The 16,751-nt window shown below is 33.9% G+C and overlaps 7 protein-coding genes across 7 annotated transcripts; 5 read left to right on the top strand and 2 right to left on the bottom strand.

Annotated features, from left to right (window-relative positions):
- The first annotated feature begins 1,571 nt into the window (after positions 1-1,571).
- On the top strand, positions 1,572-4,060 carry LOC17897457 (proline-rich receptor-like protein kinase PERK15). The gene is made up of 8 exons (XM_006307192.2): positions 1,572-2,048; positions 2,142-2,498; positions 2,581-2,667; positions 2,760-2,830; positions 2,905-2,981; positions 3,076-3,226; positions 3,299-3,460; positions 3,555-4,060. The coding sequence occupies exons 1-8, from the start codon at positions 1,703-1,705 to the stop codon at positions 3,855-3,857; spliced, it is 1,554 nt and encodes a 517-aa protein (XP_006307254.1). The 5' UTR covers positions 1,572-1,702; the 3' UTR covers positions 3,858-4,060.
- A 457-nt stretch (positions 4,061-4,517) lies between these two features.
- On the top strand, positions 4,518-6,151 carry LOC17900583 (ras-related protein RABG3d). Its single transcript, XM_006305557.2, has 7 exons — positions 4,518-4,705; positions 4,810-4,836; positions 4,928-5,027; positions 5,240-5,386; positions 5,471-5,551; positions 5,628-5,773; positions 5,862-6,151. The coding sequence occupies exons 1-7, from the start codon at positions 4,653-4,655 to the stop codon at positions 5,926-5,928; spliced, it is 621 nt and encodes a 206-aa protein (XP_006305619.1). The 5' UTR covers positions 4,518-4,652; the 3' UTR covers positions 5,929-6,151.
- On the bottom strand, positions 6,039-9,047 carry LOC17899321 (protein disulfide isomerase-like 1-5). Its single transcript, XM_006303895.2, has 12 exons — positions 8,375-9,047; positions 8,089-8,218; positions 7,827-7,992; positions 7,610-7,728; positions 7,416-7,496; positions 7,242-7,331; positions 7,070-7,141; positions 6,911-6,979; positions 6,740-6,820; positions 6,522-6,656; positions 6,388-6,444; positions 6,039-6,270 (listed from the first exon to the last, which is right to left on the bottom strand). The coding sequence occupies exons 1-12, from the start codon at positions 8,887-8,889 to the stop codon at positions 6,175-6,177; spliced, it is 1,611 nt and encodes a 536-aa protein (XP_006303957.1). The 5' UTR covers positions 8,890-9,047; the 3' UTR covers positions 6,039-6,174.
- A 906-nt stretch (positions 9,048-9,953) lies between these two features.
- LOC17898680 (dynein light chain LC6, flagellar outer arm) lies at positions 9,954-11,008 on the top strand. The gene is made up of 3 exons (XM_006304273.2): positions 9,954-10,155; positions 10,292-10,526; positions 10,648-11,008. The coding sequence occupies exons 2-3, from the start codon at positions 10,389-10,391 to the stop codon at positions 10,792-10,794; spliced, it is 285 nt and encodes a 94-aa protein (XP_006304335.1). The 5' UTR covers positions 9,954-10,155; positions 10,292-10,388; the 3' UTR covers positions 10,795-11,008.
- Positions 11,009-11,649: 641 nt separating this feature from the next.
- On the top strand, positions 11,650-13,936 carry LOC17897368 (rop guanine nucleotide exchange factor 11). The gene is made up of 6 exons (XM_006303154.2): positions 11,650-12,036; positions 12,146-12,262; positions 12,342-12,571; positions 12,665-12,925; positions 13,014-13,334; positions 13,428-13,936. The coding sequence occupies exons 1-6, from the start codon at positions 11,745-11,747 to the stop codon at positions 13,812-13,814; spliced, it is 1,608 nt and encodes a 535-aa protein (XP_006303216.2). The 5' UTR covers positions 11,650-11,744; the 3' UTR covers positions 13,815-13,936.
- On the bottom strand, positions 13,903-14,718 carry LOC17898229 (photosystem I reaction center subunit VI-2, chloroplastic). Its single transcript, XM_006303340.2, has 3 exons — positions 14,549-14,718; positions 14,330-14,456; positions 13,903-14,236 (listed from the first exon to the last, which is right to left on the bottom strand). Exons 1-3 carry the CDS (start codon positions 14,677-14,679, stop codon positions 14,057-14,059), a joined length of 438 nt encoding a protein of 145 aa, XP_006303402.1. The 5' UTR covers positions 14,680-14,718; the 3' UTR covers positions 13,903-14,056.
- Positions 14,719-14,900: 182 nt separating this feature from the next.
- LOC17897407 (protein CURVATURE THYLAKOID 1C, chloroplastic) lies at positions 14,901-15,937 on the top strand. The gene is made up of 5 exons (XM_006306144.2): positions 14,901-15,182; positions 15,273-15,359; positions 15,456-15,518; positions 15,597-15,634; positions 15,724-15,937. The coding sequence occupies exons 1-5, from the start codon at positions 14,952-14,954 to the stop codon at positions 15,776-15,778; spliced, it is 474 nt and encodes a 157-aa protein (XP_006306206.1). The 5' UTR covers positions 14,901-14,951; the 3' UTR covers positions 15,779-15,937.
- Positions 15,938-16,751: the final 814 nt, after the last annotated feature.

Genomic DNA, 16,751 nt, shown 5'->3' with positions numbered 1-16,751 from the left:
ATAAAGCTTTACTTCAATCATATTAAATATATCTATATATATAAAGTTAACTTTTTCTCTCTTCTCCTTAAGCCACATCATCATCCACCTCATTTTGTTATTTAATTTTTAAAATTAATTATACCATTTTATCATTTAGTTTTAATATTTAAACCTATGTAAATAAGTTTTCCAAAAATGAATATGAAAGGTCTTTTTTTATATTATACATTATAAAACTAAAAAAGATAATTGATTAAAAGTTAAAAAAACTTACTAATTATCGATTATACTAACAAATATATAAATAATAGATTATAGTTTTTAGTGAATGTTTAAAATATATATATGATTATATTTACACAATGTAAACCTAAATATAATGGTATTTAACGGGAATAGAACGAAAAGTTAAAATTTTTGAGAATATAAATCTATCTAATTTATGTCTCAAAACATTTTCTAACATAAATGAGATAGGTCGGACCGAAACATGAATTCTTATTTTTTATAAACATATAAAAAGGTAAAAATAAAAATAATATTTCTTTAAAAGTTTCCAATATGAATTTAACTATTTGTCTCCAATACAACACAATAAACAAAATATAAAATTAACTATATTTCATAAAATTGAAAATTAAAATAAAAAACATTATTAAATGAAATAAACTAAATATAAAGTAAATTATACTAATATGTTAAATTTAAAAATTGTTCCATATGATAAACAAAAAAAATATATAAAACATAAAATCAGAAAAAAATATATAATAGTATATAAATGATTATTACGAGATATAAAGTACGACAAATCCAAAAAAGGAAAACGTAAAACAAAAATAATAAATTATGACAATATATAAAGAGATAATGTAAACAATTTAAAATACAACAATCCGCCCGAAACCCACAAATCATGTTCAAATTTCATGCCAACATATAAAAGAGTCCAAAATATTAATATCTAGATCTATATTTAGTAAAAACCATAATAGCACACGATTCTCAATGATTCTCAACCGCACTTCACACTTAATCACTCAACGACTAATGAAGGTAAAACTCAATAGTTTTTCTATATAAACACGATTTAAGTTTTAAAAAAGTAAAGTATGGTATAGTGAAAAAAATAAATACGAAATAAAATACGAACCAATTATTCATAAACAACATAATAAACTCCCGCGCGTAGCGCGGGCAACCGACTAGTATAATATATAATATGCTAAACTAGCATAAACCTTTTTTAAATTGGATAGATTCACCTTTTAAATTTATCAAATTGATTATACAAAATTTTTTAAAAATATATATATATTAAAATGACTTTTTATTTTTTTCCTATGAAGAATTTTAGTTATATAATAATTTTTATTGAAAATAAGATTGATTTTCAAAAATCTATCGTAAATTTATATTTGATTAGATTTAGTGTGAAGTTTGATTTTTGAAAATGAAAAAGAAAAAAAAACAAACAAACAAAGATGTAAGAAAGAAAAACAAACAAAAGATGTAAGAAAGAATTTGTTATTTAGTTGTTTATTAAGAAACAGAGTGACAAATAGAATTAGACACTGCAACAAGAAGAAGAAAGAATCTCACTACTAGTGGTGGAACCTACCCCACATGTTTCTTTCCTCTTCTTCTTCTTCTTCCTCCTCTCTCACTTCCGCCATGTGAAAACCCTGAAACCAACTCATCATCATCTTCCGATCTCTAAATGTCATCGTCTCCGTCGAACAACACTATCCCTTCCGTCCCATTCCCACCGGACCCTGTGTTTCCTTTCAATAATCCAAACACTACAACTACCCCTTCTCAGCCCTCCATCATCGGACCTTCTCCGCCTCCTCCTCCGTTCACGACGGATACATCACGCGATGAAAGTTTGAGAAGAGTAGCATTAACTCTACTAATCATTGGAGTAGTTCTTGGAGCTACGCTTGTTTCAATCGGAGTTTGTGTCTTTGTTTGTTTCTATAAAAGAAAGAAGAAGAAGATGAAGATGAAGAAGAAGAATGATACTGAAGCTGCCATTAATGGAGAAGACTCACTAGATCCCAAAGGTATTTTTCACTTTAGGGTTTCTTTATCTATTCTCAAAGATTCAATCTTTTCATTAATTATTCGATTCCTCTGTTTTTTTTTTTTTTTGGTAGACAATAATCTTCAACAATGGAATCATCAAAGTAGTTCATCAGATATTGGACAAAACTTGTTTACATATGAAGATTTGTCTAAAGCAACTAGTAATTTCTCTAGCACTAACCTTATTGGACAAGGTGGGTTTGGTTATGTTCATAAAGGAGTTCTTGTTGATGGAACTGAGGTTGCTATTAAGCAGCTTAAAGCTGGAAGTGGACAAGGTGAACGCGAGTTTCAAGCCGAGATACAGACTATTAGTAGAGTTCATCACAGGCACCTTGTTTCTCTTCTTGGTTATTGTATAACTGGTTCTCAAAGATTGCTTGTTTATGAGTTTGTTCCTAATAAGACTCTTGAGTTCCATTTGCACGGTGAGTTACTTGGTCTGTGATTATATGGTCTTCGTGAGTTCTCGTGATTTTGTTTTAATAAAACCTATGGTGATGTTTGTAGAGAAAGGGAGACCTGTAATGGAATGGCCAAAGAGGATGAAGATTGCTTTAGGTGCAGCTAAAGGATTGTCATACTTACATGAAGATTGTAAGTAATGTTTAACATTTGTTTCTGAAGTTTTTGTTCTTTTTTTTTGGTCTTTTGGTGTCAATTTGTCAAAGAGATTTGTTTTGTTTCAGGTAATCCTAAAACAATACACCGGGATGTGAAGGCTGCAAATATTCTAATTGACGATAGCTACGAGGCAAAGGTACTCTAAAAACTTGTAAAGATTACAATATTTCAAGTGAACTACTAATAATGTTGAACTTGATTCTTCATCAGTTAGCTGATTTTGGACTCGCCAGGTCTTCTTTAGATACTGATACTCATGTTTCCACTCGGATTATGGGAACATTCGGGTATGATAGGCTCTCTCCCTACGCAATCATCATATTAGAAACAACTTATAAAACGGTCTCTTGACTTGTCTCTAGTGGTTTTCTTGAAATGCAGTTACTTGGCTCCTGAATATGCTTCTTCAGGAAAACTCACTGATAAATCAGATGTTTTCTCATTTGGAGTGGTGCTTCTTGAATTGATAACTGGACGCCGACCTGTTGATAATTCACAGCCTTTTGCAGATGATGATAGCATTGTTGATTGGGTTGGTAATCTTGTTTTACCTTTGTTAGCACCAAACTTTCAATAAGTTTCTGAATTTAACCTCATGTTATAGGCAAAACCTTTGATGATACAAGCTCTAAATGATGGTAGCTTTGACGGTCTTGTTGACCCGCGACTGGAGCATGGCTTTGATGTCAGCGAAATGACGAGAATGGTCGCTTGCGCTGCTGCTAGTGTCCGTCATTCAGCAAAACGCCGCCCAAAAATTAGCCAGGTACTATCAAAACGGAATATTTTGGAAACAGTTTTCACCTAGCACTTGGGATAAAAACCTAAACTTGTGGTGATTACTCTTTGGACACTTGCAGATAGTTCGAGCATTTGAAGGAAACATATCTCTAGATGACCTAACCGAAGGATCTGCTCCAGGACACAGCACTATTTACAGCTTAGATGGGAGCTCAGATTACAGCTCAACACAATACAAAGAAGACTTAAAAAAATTCAAGAAAATGGCATATGAAAGTCAGACATTTGGTGGTAGTAGCGAATGCAGCGGTTTGACTAGCGACAACGGTCAGAACCCATCAGGGTCCTCTAGTATCACTGAAGGCCATCGTACAACGCAAGAGATCGAACCAGAGACGAGAACCAACGAGACAATAACTTAAAAACAGAGGATTCTTTGGTAATAGTTAAAAAGTCCAAGCTTTTTTGTAGGGGTAGGTTTAGGTGTAAACACATCATTCATAACACGCTCTTTCGCTTTTTATTTCATGTGTGGCTCTAATCAAAACTGTCATACTCCTCGTTTTGCACGTGAATATTTATTTGTTCAAGATATTAAATAGATTCAATCAAAGCTTCTACTATATGATCCTTTATTATTTTTGGCCTTGATATATAATTTGAGGGTTTAGTCTCTATAATCACATTTTTTATTTATTTAAAGCATAGTGATTTTGAAGAAAAAAAAAACACTTTAATGACCTTGTTAATTTGTAAATAAAATCCCGTCTCATATTCATTTTGTAAAATTAATGTATTTACTTAGTACATTAGTCAATGCTACTTCTAAAAAACAACACATGGAAAAAGTAAAACATAATTAGACCCATTAACTGTTTAAGGATTTCTTATATAAATTAATAGCTACTTTCCAAAACAATTCTTATAACAAGATTAGTAATGCTGTGAAGAAGAAGAAGCAAAAAAAAGGATTAGTTAAATGACTAATTAAAGGAGGGGTAGTTTAGGAAAGTAAGAGATTTAAAATAGTGTAACCTTGCTGTTATTTAGCGATTATTACCTTTTCTTTTTTAATTTTCTTCTGCAATTTCGCTTTCTCTTCACCTGAATCACACGAAAGAAGAAACCAAAACCAAAAGAGAAGAACAAAAAAACAGAGACAGTTTCTTCGGTGATAAGAAAAATCAAATTAGCTCAATCCCTAAAAGTTTTCGTCAATGTCTTCTCGTCGTAGAGTTCTTCTTAAGGTTATCATTCTCGGTGACAGCGGGTAAACAATTGTTTCTCATCTCTTCGATTTCTATATGGATTTGATGTGATTTTTATCTGTTCATTGATTGAGATTTTGATTGATCCTTTGTTATTTTGGGACAGAGTTGGGAAGACTTCGTTGATGAATCAGTATGTTTTCTGAAATCCAGATCTATGTCTCTTTTGCTTATTATGTTTTTGATAAAAAAAAAACCATATTGATTTTGGTTTTCATGTTTAGGTTTGTGAATCGCAAATTTAGTAATCAGTATAAAGCGACGATTGGAGCAGATTTTTTGACTAAAGAGGTTCAGATTGATGACAGAATCTTCACTTTACAGGTTATAAAAAATCTCTGTTTTGTCTTCAGTGTTTGAATGAATCAAACAACATTATATGATTCTTGGAATATTCTTACTGGATCTTTCTAAAGTTCCTAACTTTTTTTGTGGTTCATAATAAAGAAAAAGTTTTATTTTTTTTTGCTTTGTGAGTACTAGTTTGTTAGGAAAAATGTACTCCAAAGTTTGAATCTTTTCAATACATTATACAGATTTGGGATACTGCTGGGCAAGAGAGATTTCAAAGTTTGGGAGTTGCGTTTTACAGAGGAGCAGATTGTTGTGTTCTTGTGTATGATGTCAATGTTATGAAATCTTTTGATAATCTTAATAACTGGAGGGAAGAGTTCTTGATTCAGGTGATTATAACCTTCATCTAACCATATCTAAGCTGTTTGCTATAATCTATGATGTCTCATCGTCTTTATTGTGACACTGTATAGGCTAGTCCTTCGGATCCTGAAAACTTCCCATTTGTCGTGTTGGGGAACAAGACTGATGTTGACGGTGGAAAGAGCAGAGTGGTGAGAGGTTTTCTTATTCATCCACATTTCATGAATACTCAAGTATCTGTATGCTAAGTTTGTCCCATATCTTCAGGTTTCTGAGAAAAAGGCAAAGGCATGGTGTGCTTCTAAAGGAAACATTCCTTACTTTGAGACTTCCGCCAAAGAAGGGTTCAATGTGGATGCGGCTTTCGAATGCATAACCAAAAATGCTTTCAAGAATGAACCTGAAGAAGAACCGTAAGTACACTAACTTTCTGTTGAATTTGCTTCACTTCCACTTCGTCGAGGTCTTATCTTGTAACTTTCTCCTCTGATACCTTTTCAGGTACCTTCCCGACACCATTGATATTGCCGGAGGTCAGCAACAAAGATCAACAGGGTGTGAATGCTAAATCAAGCAAAAGTTTGTTGCAGAGGATACCCACATTTCGTTTTCTTTGGCACATTTGATTTTGTACCATACAATATAACTTCCGGAAATGTAATTTCAAAATTCATTAAGTTACGGATTGTAACGAATTGGGCTCCTTTTATTTTGGGTTCCATACAATATCAAATTCAAAATCATGTAATGTGTCACAAAAATTATCATCTATGATATTTTTCTGTCTCTTATGTCTACATTTCCTCAAACTTGTCTACAACTCATCTTTAGCAGACCCATCCTTTGGTTTCAACTCTTCGTTGATAAAAACAGCCATGTCCTTGGCGCCCAATTTCGTTGATAGCTTTAACTGCAGATCAAAACGGGTAAGATTCACTTCGTAGAAAGCTTGTAACTGAGCAAAAACAAAAGTGATGGAGTCGAAAAGGGATTGAGTTAAAGTGAGCTCTTTCAAAAAGACTCTTACCGGTTTCTCCTTTTCACCAGATTTGTAGAGCAAGATCATTGGATATTCATCATCTACCTGTCATCAACAATCAATAATATTAGCTCGTGCTTCTGGAATTGTTAGTTTTGTTGCAGGGAAAGATTTTGAGTCACCTGTAGTTTAGTATGCTCATTTGCAGATGCATCAATTCTTGCAAAAACAAGATTCTCAAAGCCTTTGAAATGCTTTGCCAATTTCTCGACTTGTTTGCTTAGTGCCTCACACTTCACACACCATGGTGTATGCACCTGTTTTACCCCGCAAGATCTATGTTCTCAATGTCGATGTATAAAAGTTTGGTTTGGTAGAGAAGCTATTCGGGATTACTAACCTCAAGAAGAACATTCTCGCGGCTGTTCAACACCAACTCATCAAAAGTCTTTCCTACCACAGTCACAATACTTGCATTTTCCTGCAGATTTCACCGGGTTTTATAACTCAATAAATGTGACTAGGAATATATACCCCGGCGTGAAGAGAGGATTATATATTTCACACTCACATTATCTGGAACTGGCTCTGACCTATAGTAACGTGAAACAGTTCCATGAGCAAGTCCTGAACAAAACTCCTAAATTGTAAATCGAAAAGAGGATCACATGAATCAGTTACTATATGAATATTTGAGGAGTAAGTCGAAAAGGCAAAAACAACTTCTGACTTCTATACTGTTTGGTGATGGATCTGATTCAAGCAAATACTTGGAGTTCAGGTTGTTATCAAAAGCAGCAACCTGTAGAAGAAAACTGATTAATCACATTTGTTTGTAGCTTTATTATCAGTAGATCACAAATTGTCAATCACGCAGACTGAAACAAGTATCCGAAACTTACGACAGTTTTATTTGCAACTTCTATCCCGAATAAAGTCAAGAATGGCATTGCAAGGTTCTCATTTGTTATATCGACATGTATAAACATCAGCTGCAAGAAAAAGAATAAACAGTTAAGATAGAGTCTAAAGACTAAATCTGTCAGGTCTTTCAAAATTCAGCATCAAAGAATTACCTTCGATTTAAATTTTCTTGCAATATCTTCAAGAGGCTGAGCAAGTTTCTGAAAATCATCAGCCTTGGAGAAGAGCATAACCTAACAAAGGAAGGAAAAAGTTCAGAGTTATGATTAAAACATAACCAAAAGTAAACAAAGGGAACCAAAACTTAGCAGATACAAACTGAAATCACAAAAAAAAAACTTGTAACCTGAAGCTTAACAGGACTGGAGTAAACCCAGACAGTATTGGTTTCAGTCAATTTTGTAATCAAAGGAAACTTGTTGCTTCCTAGAAACTCCAATATCTTCTCCATTTTGTAAGATCCATCTGCATTGCAGACTGGTGTTACCACTTCTCATGATATAGATAGGAAGGAAAAGATATGATAATAACAGAGAGGTATTCAAAATCAGTAGCAAGCTTACCATATACTGTATACCTTTCAGCCTCAGTTTTAACCATACCAATGAAGACATTGCTGGTTTTAGGGTCAGGAAAGAGAAGTTTAGCAACATCGCTGTTGCTTGTTTCTACAAACTGGATTTCATCGTCTGATTTTGCAGCTTTAACAAATTCATCATGTTCAGAACCCTAAGCAAACACACAACACACCTATCAACAATTACATTTCAAAACAAGTCTATACAATTCCCAGGTTTCAAATCTGCAGTTTCAGTATCCAAATACCTCAAGCTTCTCAAACAGACCAAGAACAAAAGTATGATACTTTTTCAGAAATCTCTGAGCTTCCTCAACTGTGTTAACTGTAATGATTGGTGCACCAGTCTTCTTTTGGACCCAGATGACTATATCCTCCCTGAAACATTGACCAGAACTCATAAACGATTCAATCAAAATCGAATTAAAACCCAAAATCAGAACTTTCCACAAAACCCTTTCAATCCCAACACTCCAAAACCTCATATTTATCCGTAAGTTGACAACAAAGAAGGCAAAATTGGAGATAACTTACGCAGACGATCCACCATTGTAAGTCTGAGAAGTGCCATTAACGAAGAGAAGAAGCGTAGGGAAACCATTAATCCCAAGTTCCGACGCGATTTTCGAATACCTATCGCCATCGATCTTAGCCATCAAAATCGAACTACCGATCTCTTTCAGAGCCGTCGCAGCCTCCGCGAATTTCGGCATAAGGTCAGCGCTTCTCGCACACCAAGGCGCGTAACCTAGAACCATCACGAACTCGTTCCCATCGATCACTCGTTTCGGGTTATCTCCATTGAGCTCAAGCACGATTCTCTGAGCTTTGCTCACTGTTTCGGCTTCAGATTGTTGCTCAGGTCGATCTTCTTGTAATTGCTCGTCTACTGCTAGAAGCTGTTCCAGATCGTCATCAGATCCGGGCTCGTTTGCTTCGACATTGGAGTCTGAAGATGAATAAGCGACGATGATTGCGAAACTGAGGAGTAAGAGGAGAATGAAGGTAAAGGTGGAGACTTTCGAAGTGGGTTTTGAAATTAACGACATTGCTATCAGGGTTTCTTTATTGCGTCGGACTGTGAACAGTGATTGATCGGAGAAGAGAAGAGATCGTCGTCAAATGAAAAAAAACCTTAAAATCTCACCAGGTTTTACGGCGGGAGCCAAGATAGACTCACATGTGTATCAGTGTATGTATGTGTTTGTTAGTCAAAAAAAAAAAATTGCTTTTTTTTGTTGCTTTGTTGCAAAGAAATATTTTAAGAAATACCAAAAGAAGATAGAACATTTTAGTAAATGGAAAAGTTAGAATTAATAATAAATAATCAGAATATAGTAATATACAATGTTCATATTTAATTTCATTTAAATAGAAAATAACATTTTATAGCCAAACAAAAATAAAAAAATACAAAGTAAGAAAAAATAACATTTCAATCTATTTAAAAAAGTCAGGAAAAAAACACAATGATAAATCAGGAAAAAACATTATGGTGGTAGTGTAAGTACTAAACTAGAAGTATAATTGTATTTAAATGTTTTCTAAATGTATCAACCTATAAAATAACTTCAATTTAGACTTAAGCATGGTAATTACACTTTCAAGAAAAATCAATAGTCTAATAGTCATAAGAAAATCAAACTCATCATTTGCATTAAAAAGCTTTTGAGAATTTTAAGATGAGATTTATTTTGGTTAAAAGAATTTTAAGATGAGATAATCTAATGCTTTGTGAAAATTGATAAACCTACATAAGACAAATGGGCCGCAAAAAAATCTTAATGGGCTTATAGAATCAAACAGCGGCACCGACATTTTCCGAAAATTGTGGAAGCATTTAGCAGCTAATCACAAATTATCTCAAATGTTATCTGTTAAAAACTAATTATTAATTATGCACCTCACCATCGTTATCCATTTTGAAGGTCAAAGACAAAAATACTTGGACACACGTAATAGAGAGACACATAATCACATATATATTACTCAAACAAGTCATTTTACATATTTTATTATACTCGTTTCTTCTTCCTTTTTAAAAATCTTCAAACTATCACTTAATTTTTTTTGCCTTTTTATCTTTGAAATTATCAACTTCTTTTTTGACTAATTTTTTTTTTTTTAAAAACAGTTGTGCTCGCTCGTTCTTGCAATTCATTTTTGGATTGTTAATTCTAATATATTTATCATTCTTGAAATTGGTTTCAAGAAAAAGATTTATCATTCTTGAAATCAAGAACTTAGAATCCAAGAACCCGTGAGGAAGTAGTTCAAATTTAAACTCAGTGAAGAGAAGACGACAAAGAACAGAGGTTAGGCACATTTCCCCACTATTTTTCTTTTCTCAAAGAGGAGACATTATTATTTATCTTTCGTATGGGTTTTACTTGTAAAGATTAGATTTTAAAGGAATCTTTTTTCATTTTGTGTCGTTTGGTGTCTATAAAGATACAAAGCTTTGCCTTGTCATCTTGTCTCAGAAGAGAGAATCTGAAAACACGTTTTGAGTTACTGAGAGAGGGAGAGATAGAGAGAGATTGAGAAGATGTTGGAAGGCAAAGCAATGGTGGAAGATTCAGATATGCCAGTGAAGATGCAGATGCAAGCTATGGCTTTTGCTTCTCAAGCTCTCGATCTTTTTGATGTCTCTGACTGTAAATCCATTGCTGGCCACATCAAGAAGGTTGGTATATATATAATAAACCCTTTCTTCTTTAACTCTAGCTATATATAATTCTAAGTCACAAAGACATCATTGTCATATTGGTTGGTTGATGTTGTTTCTTGAATGATGATGAATGCAGGAGTTTGATGAGATATATGGGAGTGGATGGCAATGTGTGGTGGGATCAAATTTTGGGTGTTTCTTCACACATTCTATAGGGACTTTTATCTATTTTCAATTGGAGACACTTAAGTTCCTCATCTTTAAAGGCGCTTCTACTCCTTAATTAATTCATTACACAAACCCCCTAATAAATCATTGGGGATGTAAAAGACTTATGAAGATCTTAGCTTTTGTTTGAATTCTAATAAGTCTGTAAATAGACTCAATTAAGAGTGGATGTTGTTGATTTCATTCATGTGGTGAGATCTTTCATTTTTCTTTTTACATGTGTTTGCTTTTGTCATCAATAAAAGTGGTAATGCCCAAAGATTTGTCTATATTCTATATTTGTAATGCAACAAAGTAAATAAAGAACATAATAACAAGTCCACCCACAATAGAATAGAGAAATTTATAGACTAATCCATCATTAGCATACTCTGTTTTTTTTCTTCTTTTTAACTCCTTTGGTAAATTCAGAGAGATGTCAAAACTGAGGAAAATATGAAATATCCCATAATCCCTAATTAACAGAGAAATAGAGTAATTATTTTAATACATCAAGAAATAAAGAACAATGATTACATATTGTAACATGTCCTCCTCGATAATTTTAAGACTTGTTATAATTATGTTTTGGGGTGTGTGGAGAATTGAATTTTCTAATAACGTGCATCCCACAATCCACCAAGTATCTATTTATAAATAGTAAAACATTCCAAGAAAAATTAAAAATATTTTCTCTTTTTTTTCCCTAAAGAATCTGACCACATTTCACTTTGTTTATGGTTATGGACAACGAATCATAATTTGTTACTAAAATAATCAATGAGGTTAAACTAAAACCATTAACAACAGAAGTCAAATAATTGTGTTCTGTATTTGCTAAGTCTGAAAATTCAGAATCAGTTTTTTTGGTTAATTAAGTTTGTTTTTTTTTTTGTCTTCGTCTCCAAAATCTCCTAAAACTCCTCTTTATTACACGAAGAGAAGACGAAAAGTATTAAAAAGAAGAATTCAAAACACATAAATCTTTACTTTTCTTATTATTATTCTTGTTTAGTATCTAATAATATGGATCAAGAACAAGAGAGCTACAAATCAAGATTGTTTCATTTCAAGAACATGAACGACAACACAGCTTCAAGACATGTTAAAAGCTGGAGCTCCGATTGTGCAATGAGGATGGATGGTTCGGATAATTTGGGAGATGTTGACAATGACATGATGTTTAGGAGTCAACCTGGGATGTATAGCAGCGTTGACCGACCTTCTTCTTTGCCTTTAGGCGGTACAACCCCTAACCGCAACGACAAGATTCCGAGGGTCGCTTCATCGGAATCCATGGAGGCACAATTACAAGCAGGTTCAAATCTGATCTTGATTTCTTGTGTAGCAAGTTTATTCAATGTTTTCTTCAACTATAAGCTAGGGCAAAATTCAAAGTTTTGACGTTGTTGTTGTTGTTGTTACAGCCCTTGAGCAAATGAAAGAGAGGTTTTCGAAGTTGCTTCTTGGAGAAGATATGTCAGGAGGAGGAAAAGGTGTTTCGTCGGCTTTGGCTTTATCTAACGCCATTACCAATCTTGCAGGTTAGACATTGTTCCCAAATCTTTCAGTTTCTTGGAATTTATTTTGTGTGTAACTTTTTTGTTGTTGTTGTTGTTGCAGCGTCTGCGTTTGGAGAACAAAGGCGTTTAGAGCCAATGGCTGCGGATAGAAAAGCGCGTTGGAAAAGAGAAATTGGATGGCTTATCTCTGTGGCTGATCATATAGTTGAATTCGCTCCAAGCCAACAAACCAACAAAGATGGATCTTCTATGGAAGTTATGACGACAAGACAAAGAACAGATCTTCTCTGTAACATCCCTGCACTTAAGAAACTTGATGCAATGCTCCTCGTAAGAACAACAACAACAACAACAGCACAAATATACTTATCAAGGGCTGTCTATATATATATTAGTCTTACATGTATATTCATACTTTTGTAGGACTGTCTTGATAAATTCAAGGATCAGGATGAGTTTTATTATGTCAAGAAAGATTCTCCTGATTCTGATTCAAGGAGTGATGAGAAATGGTGGTTACCGGCGGTTAAAGTCCCACCCAACGGCCTTTCCGAGATATCGAGAAGGTTCCTACAGAGCCAAAAGGAATGTGTAAATCAAGTCCTTAAAGCTGCAATGGCAATAAACGCCCAAGTTCTGTCTGAAATGGAGATTCCTGAAAGCTACCTTGAGTCACTTCCTAAGGTTTATTTAATAAAAACATAAACATTCATCAAGAATATGTCATGATCTGGTCCTTATATATGATGTTTTTGTGTATGGCTGAGAACAGAATGGGAGAGCTAGCTTGGGAGATGTGATATACAGAATGATAACATTAGAGATGTTTGATGCAGATCAGTTCCTTATTGAAATGGATTTATCATCTGAGCACAAGATTCTTGATCTAAAGAACAGAATCGAAGCATCGATTGTGATATGGAAGAGGAAAATGGTGCAGAAGGACACAAAGTCTCCTTGGGGATCAACAGTGAGTATTGAGAAAAGAGAACAGTTTGAAGAGAGAGCTGAAACAATCTTGCTCTTATTGAAACAAGGTTTTCCCGGAATCTCACAATCCTCGCTCGATATCAGCAAGATTCAATTCAACAAAGTAAATAAAAGCTCCAATTTCCACATATACATTTTGATTGTGTTTTCTTTTTGGTCTTAAGAAAAGCTCATTATTGGATTTTGGCTGTTGCAGGATGTAGGACTTGCGATATTGGAGAGTTATTCAAGAGTGCTTGAGAGTTTGGCTCACACCGTGATGTCGAGAATAGAAGACGTGCTTTACGCTGATCAGCTTACTCAAGAACCTACAAATGCACCTTCTAAGAACAGATATAGCCTGAAAGAGAACGAGAGACCTAAGGATGAAAGACTAAGTTTCTCAGAGGATTTGGCATTAGGAACACTTTCTGATGTTATGCAATGGGGCAATAACAAAAACAATGAACCGAAGAAAGAAAGCTTTTTTGGAGATCGAGAGAAACCGTTGTTGTCTAAAGTCACAGGTATTATGACAAACAAGAAGAGTTCTTATCTTGATTCTCTTGGAGGTATGAGGAGTCCAACCGCGCGATACTCATGAAAAACATCGGTTTCTTTTATCTTGTAAAAGTAGGTTGTTTGTTGCATTTTTCCATCTGAAATGATTCCACCATTGTATTGTAGCAGACTTCAAATGCAATTTCATTGATTCATTATAACTGATTCTCAGAATCCACTAGCTTACAAAGCATTAACAACAACACAATGTACATAAATCATTGAAAGGGTTCACAGAACTGGGAAGAAAGTTTCTGACTTTTTGAAGGGTTTAGAAAGCTAAATTTAAAGCTTGCCGCGAGGACCGAGCTTAGGCTTCTCTTGAGGACCTCTCTTAATGGGAAGAACATCGCCGGTTGAGTTGGCACTGACATAAGTAAGCAAAGAGCCTCCTCCAAGGATCAAAAACTTGAGAAGCAAACCTCTCTTTGTGAAAGGAGCAGCAAATGTCTCAAAGAACTTGCTCTGCAAGTAAACAAAGAAGAGAATCACAATCAAAAGTCTCATAATTTGAAGGAAGCATATAGATTTTTTCAAGGATTGAGAGTTTTAAAAAACCTGAAGTGGGTTGTAAGGAGAAGGAGCATCAGATCCATAGACATCCCATTGTCCTGTTGTGTTACCCAAATCTTCTAAATCAAAGTAAACACTTTTGTCTCCATACTTAGCTACCACAGCACCAGCTCTATACACAAACCCACAAAGTAACATCCTTTTTGAATACGAAATCCTCATCAATCTCAAAACAAGATTATTTCAAAGCTTTAGACTTTTTACCTGGTGGATTTGGGTTTGAAGCTTTGACGAGAAGGCTTGATGAAGAGCTTAGCTCCGGCGAGAGAGCTGCCTCCGAGTCCTTTCACGGCAGAAGAAGGTTGTACGGCGGCGATGGTCGCAAAAGATGCCATGTTTCTCTCTTTGGTTACCAAAGTGAGTGAGTGGATCTGTTGTAATTTGTATAGTTGGAGAATCTAAACTTCACTCATTTGATGGATCTTGTTCTGACACGTGGCGAATTGGGTTTTCATCTCTGAGATTTGCTATGCCACTTAGGACATGCCACGTGGATTATAAAAAGATAAGGCTATCTCTAATCCATTAACCAAAAACTTTCTTCGTCAAAATCTCTAAAGTTTCGATTTTTATTGCTCTGTTTTTTCTTTTGTCAGGTAAAACAAAAATGGCTTCGATCTCTGCAACGTTGCCTTCGCCATTGTTACTCACACAGAGAAAATCCAATCTCACATCGATTCAGAAACTACCCTTTTCTCTAAGCTCGAGCTTCTTAACGTCGAGCTTCCTTGTAGAGAAACGAAACCCTAATAGCAGCATCTCCCTTATGGTGAAAGCTAGTAAAGAAAGCTCAGAATCATCTACTGATCTAGACGTCGGTAGTTCGATTCAGAATGTTGTAAGTCCCTAAAACCCCTAAGTCACTCTGTTCTCAGTTTTACATATTTGCCTTTAGTTTTGATTTGGGAAAAATGTGAATTTGTTACAGTGGAATAACTCTGAAGATAGGTTAGGTCTTTTTGGTTTGGGTTTTGCTGGTATTGTAGCTCTCTGGGCATCAGTGAACCTCATCACGGTATAGTTCTGAAAAGACTTAAACTTTGTTATTCATGTTGTTAAAGTAGTGAGATTCTTTAATCACAAAGACTTGGTTCTTTTTGTTTTCCATTAGGCAATCGACAAATTGCCTGTTATCTCGTCCGGATTCGAACTAGTTGGTATCTTGTACTCTACGGTAAGTTGATATCATCAAGAAGTGTAAATGGATTATGATCATTCTAGCAATTCATTATTTTTTGTTTTTGTTTTGCAGTGGTTCACATATCGATATCTCTTGTTCAAACCAGACAGGTAGATTTTGTTTTCTTTAAATGTGGTTATGAAATCGAATGCAAGTTCTTTAATCTTTTTCTCTGATTGTTTTTTTTTTTTTTTAATAGAGAGGAGCTTTCCAAAATTGTCAAGAAATCAGTAGCAAATGTACTTGGCCAGTAAACGTTTGTGTGATCTTTGATTGCAATTGTTTGTAACCATGACAAGGGTTGTTGCTTCTAGTCCAATAATTACAATATATTTCATGTATTTGAAACCTGTAAATACTGTTTTGTGGGTTTTGGACTTTGGTTGTGAGCAAATCAATCATTTCGTACATAAGAGATCAAGATCGGACACTAAAATGACGTTTTAGCATGAATGGTGGAAAACTTTTAGTTGAATACAGTTCTGGTAAAATAATAAAGTTTTTTTTTTTTTTAGAATTTTTGAGAAATACCCTTTTTGGTGTACCCTTTTTTAAAAATACCTATTTTTCTATCCATTTTCAAAAATACCCCTTTTTAAATATAAAAAATTATAAAGTTTTATATAGTTTATAAGGTGTATTTCTATATAATAACTACTACTGGGAGATTTGATACAAATATTTTAAAATGTTTTAAATCGTTTTAAATCGTTTTTATAAGTTTTATAAGGTTTTTAAAAGGTTTTTAAAAGGGTTTATACGGTTTTATAAGGTTTTTATAATTTATTTTTACGCTATTTATGAAAGGTATATAAAGTTTTATACACATATAAAAGTAATTTGTGTATATATTTATAAGTTTACACACATATTTGGATAAATTTTAACGTTTTAGGGGGTTTTTTGATAAAGTTTGAAAATGGGTATTTGTAAAAAAAGGTATATGAAAAGGGGTATTTTTGAAATTCCCCCTTTTTTTTTGTCAATAACTTTACTGGATTAGACTATCAATAATATAATAAAGCTTAATTTTCAAAGTTAATAACTCGAGTGATCATGATTATATATATACCACATGCAAATGTATTTGTAATTCTCATTTTTTTTTATGTTAGCATATGACAAAATTTAATTAGGAGAATTTTTTTTTCCTACACATATCGAAATCTCACCTGTTCATTGACACATGTCGCAATCATGTTAATTACTAACTTCAAAAGATTTAGT

This window comes from Capsella rubella, unplaced genomic scaffold (assembly GCF_000375325.1).
Source record: "Capsella rubella cultivar Monte Gargano unplaced genomic scaffold, Caprub1_0 scaffold_1, whole genome shotgun sequence".
In the NCBI taxonomy this organism is placed as follows: domain Eukaryota; kingdom Viridiplantae; phylum Streptophyta; class Magnoliopsida; order Brassicales; family Brassicaceae; genus Capsella; species Capsella rubella.
This window is presented reverse-complemented; position numbering and strand designations above follow the sequence as displayed.

Bases quoted from the DNA above. Each gene is read 5' to 3' on its own strand.
- LOC17897457 (XM_006307192.2), top strand. From the start codon at position 1,703: ATGTCATCGTCTCCGTCGAACAACACTATCCCTTCCGTCCCATTCCCA. The intron at 2,668-2,759 runs GTAAGTAATGTT...GTTTTGTTTCAG, and splicing joins GTCATACTTACATGAAGATT to GTAATCCTAAAACAATACAC. The intron at 3,227-3,298 runs GTTGGTAATCTT...CTCATGTTATAG, and splicing joins ATGATAGCATTGTTGATTGG to GCAAAACCTTTGATGATACA.
- LOC17900583 (XM_006305557.2), top strand. From the start codon at position 4,653: ATGTCTTCTCGTCGTAGAGTTCTTCTTAAGGTTATCATTCTCGGTGAC. The intron at 4,706-4,809 runs GTAAACAATTGT...ATTTTGGGACAG, and splicing joins ATCATTCTCGGTGACAGCGG to AGTTGGGAAGACTTCGTTGA. The intron at 5,552-5,627 runs GTGAGAGGTTTT...CCATATCTTCAG, and splicing joins ACGGTGGAAAGAGCAGAGTG to GTTTCTGAGAAAAAGGCAAA.
- LOC17899321 (XM_006303895.2), bottom strand. From the start codon at position 8,889: ATGTCGTTAATTTCAAAACCCACTTCGAAAGTCTCCACCTTTACCTTC. The intron at 7,729-7,826 runs GTAAGCTTGCTA...TCTGCAATGCAG, and splicing joins TGAAAGGTATACAGTATATG to ATGGATCTTACAAAATGGAG. The intron at 6,445-6,521 runs GTGACTCAAAAT...TGTTGATGACAG, and splicing joins ATGAGCATACTAAACTACAG to GTAGATGATGAATATCCAAT.
- LOC17898680 (XM_006304273.2), top strand. From the start codon at position 10,389: ATGTTGGAAGGCAAAGCAATGGTGGAAGATTCAGATATGCCAGTGAAG. The intron at 10,527-10,647 runs GTTGGTATATAT...TGATGAATGCAG, and splicing joins TTGCTGGCCACATCAAGAAG to GAGTTTGATGAGATATATGG.
- LOC17897368 (XM_006303154.2), top strand. From the start codon at position 11,745: ATGGATCAAGAACAAGAGAGCTACAAATCAAGATTGTTTCATTTCAAG. The intron at 12,037-12,145 runs GTTCAAATCTGA...TTGTTGTTACAG, and splicing joins GGAGGCACAATTACAAGCAG to CCCTTGAGCAAATGAAAGAG. The intron at 13,335-13,427 runs GTAAATAAAAGC...TGGCTGTTGCAG, and splicing joins GCAAGATTCAATTCAACAAA to GATGTAGGACTTGCGATATT.
- LOC17898229 (XM_006303340.2), bottom strand. From the start codon at position 14,679: ATGGCATCTTTTGCGACCATCGCCGCCGTACAACCTTCTTCTGCCGTG. The intron at 14,457-14,548 runs GTAAAAAGTCTA...GTTTGTGTATAG, and splicing joins TTCAAACCCAAATCCACCAG to AGCTGGTGCTGTGGTAGCTA. The intron at 14,237-14,329 runs GTTTTTTAAAAC...GTTTACTTGCAG, and splicing joins CTCCTTACAACCCACTTCAG to AGCAAGTTCTTTGAGACATT.
- LOC17897407 (XM_006306144.2), top strand. From the start codon at position 14,952: ATGGCTTCGATCTCTGCAACGTTGCCTTCGCCATTGTTACTCACACAG. The intron at 15,183-15,272 runs GTAAGTCCCTAA...AATTTGTTACAG, and splicing joins GTAGTTCGATTCAGAATGTT to TGGAATAACTCTGAAGATAG. The intron at 15,360-15,455 runs GTATAGTTCTGA...GTTTTCCATTAG, and splicing joins CATCAGTGAACCTCATCACG to GCAATCGACAAATTGCCTGT.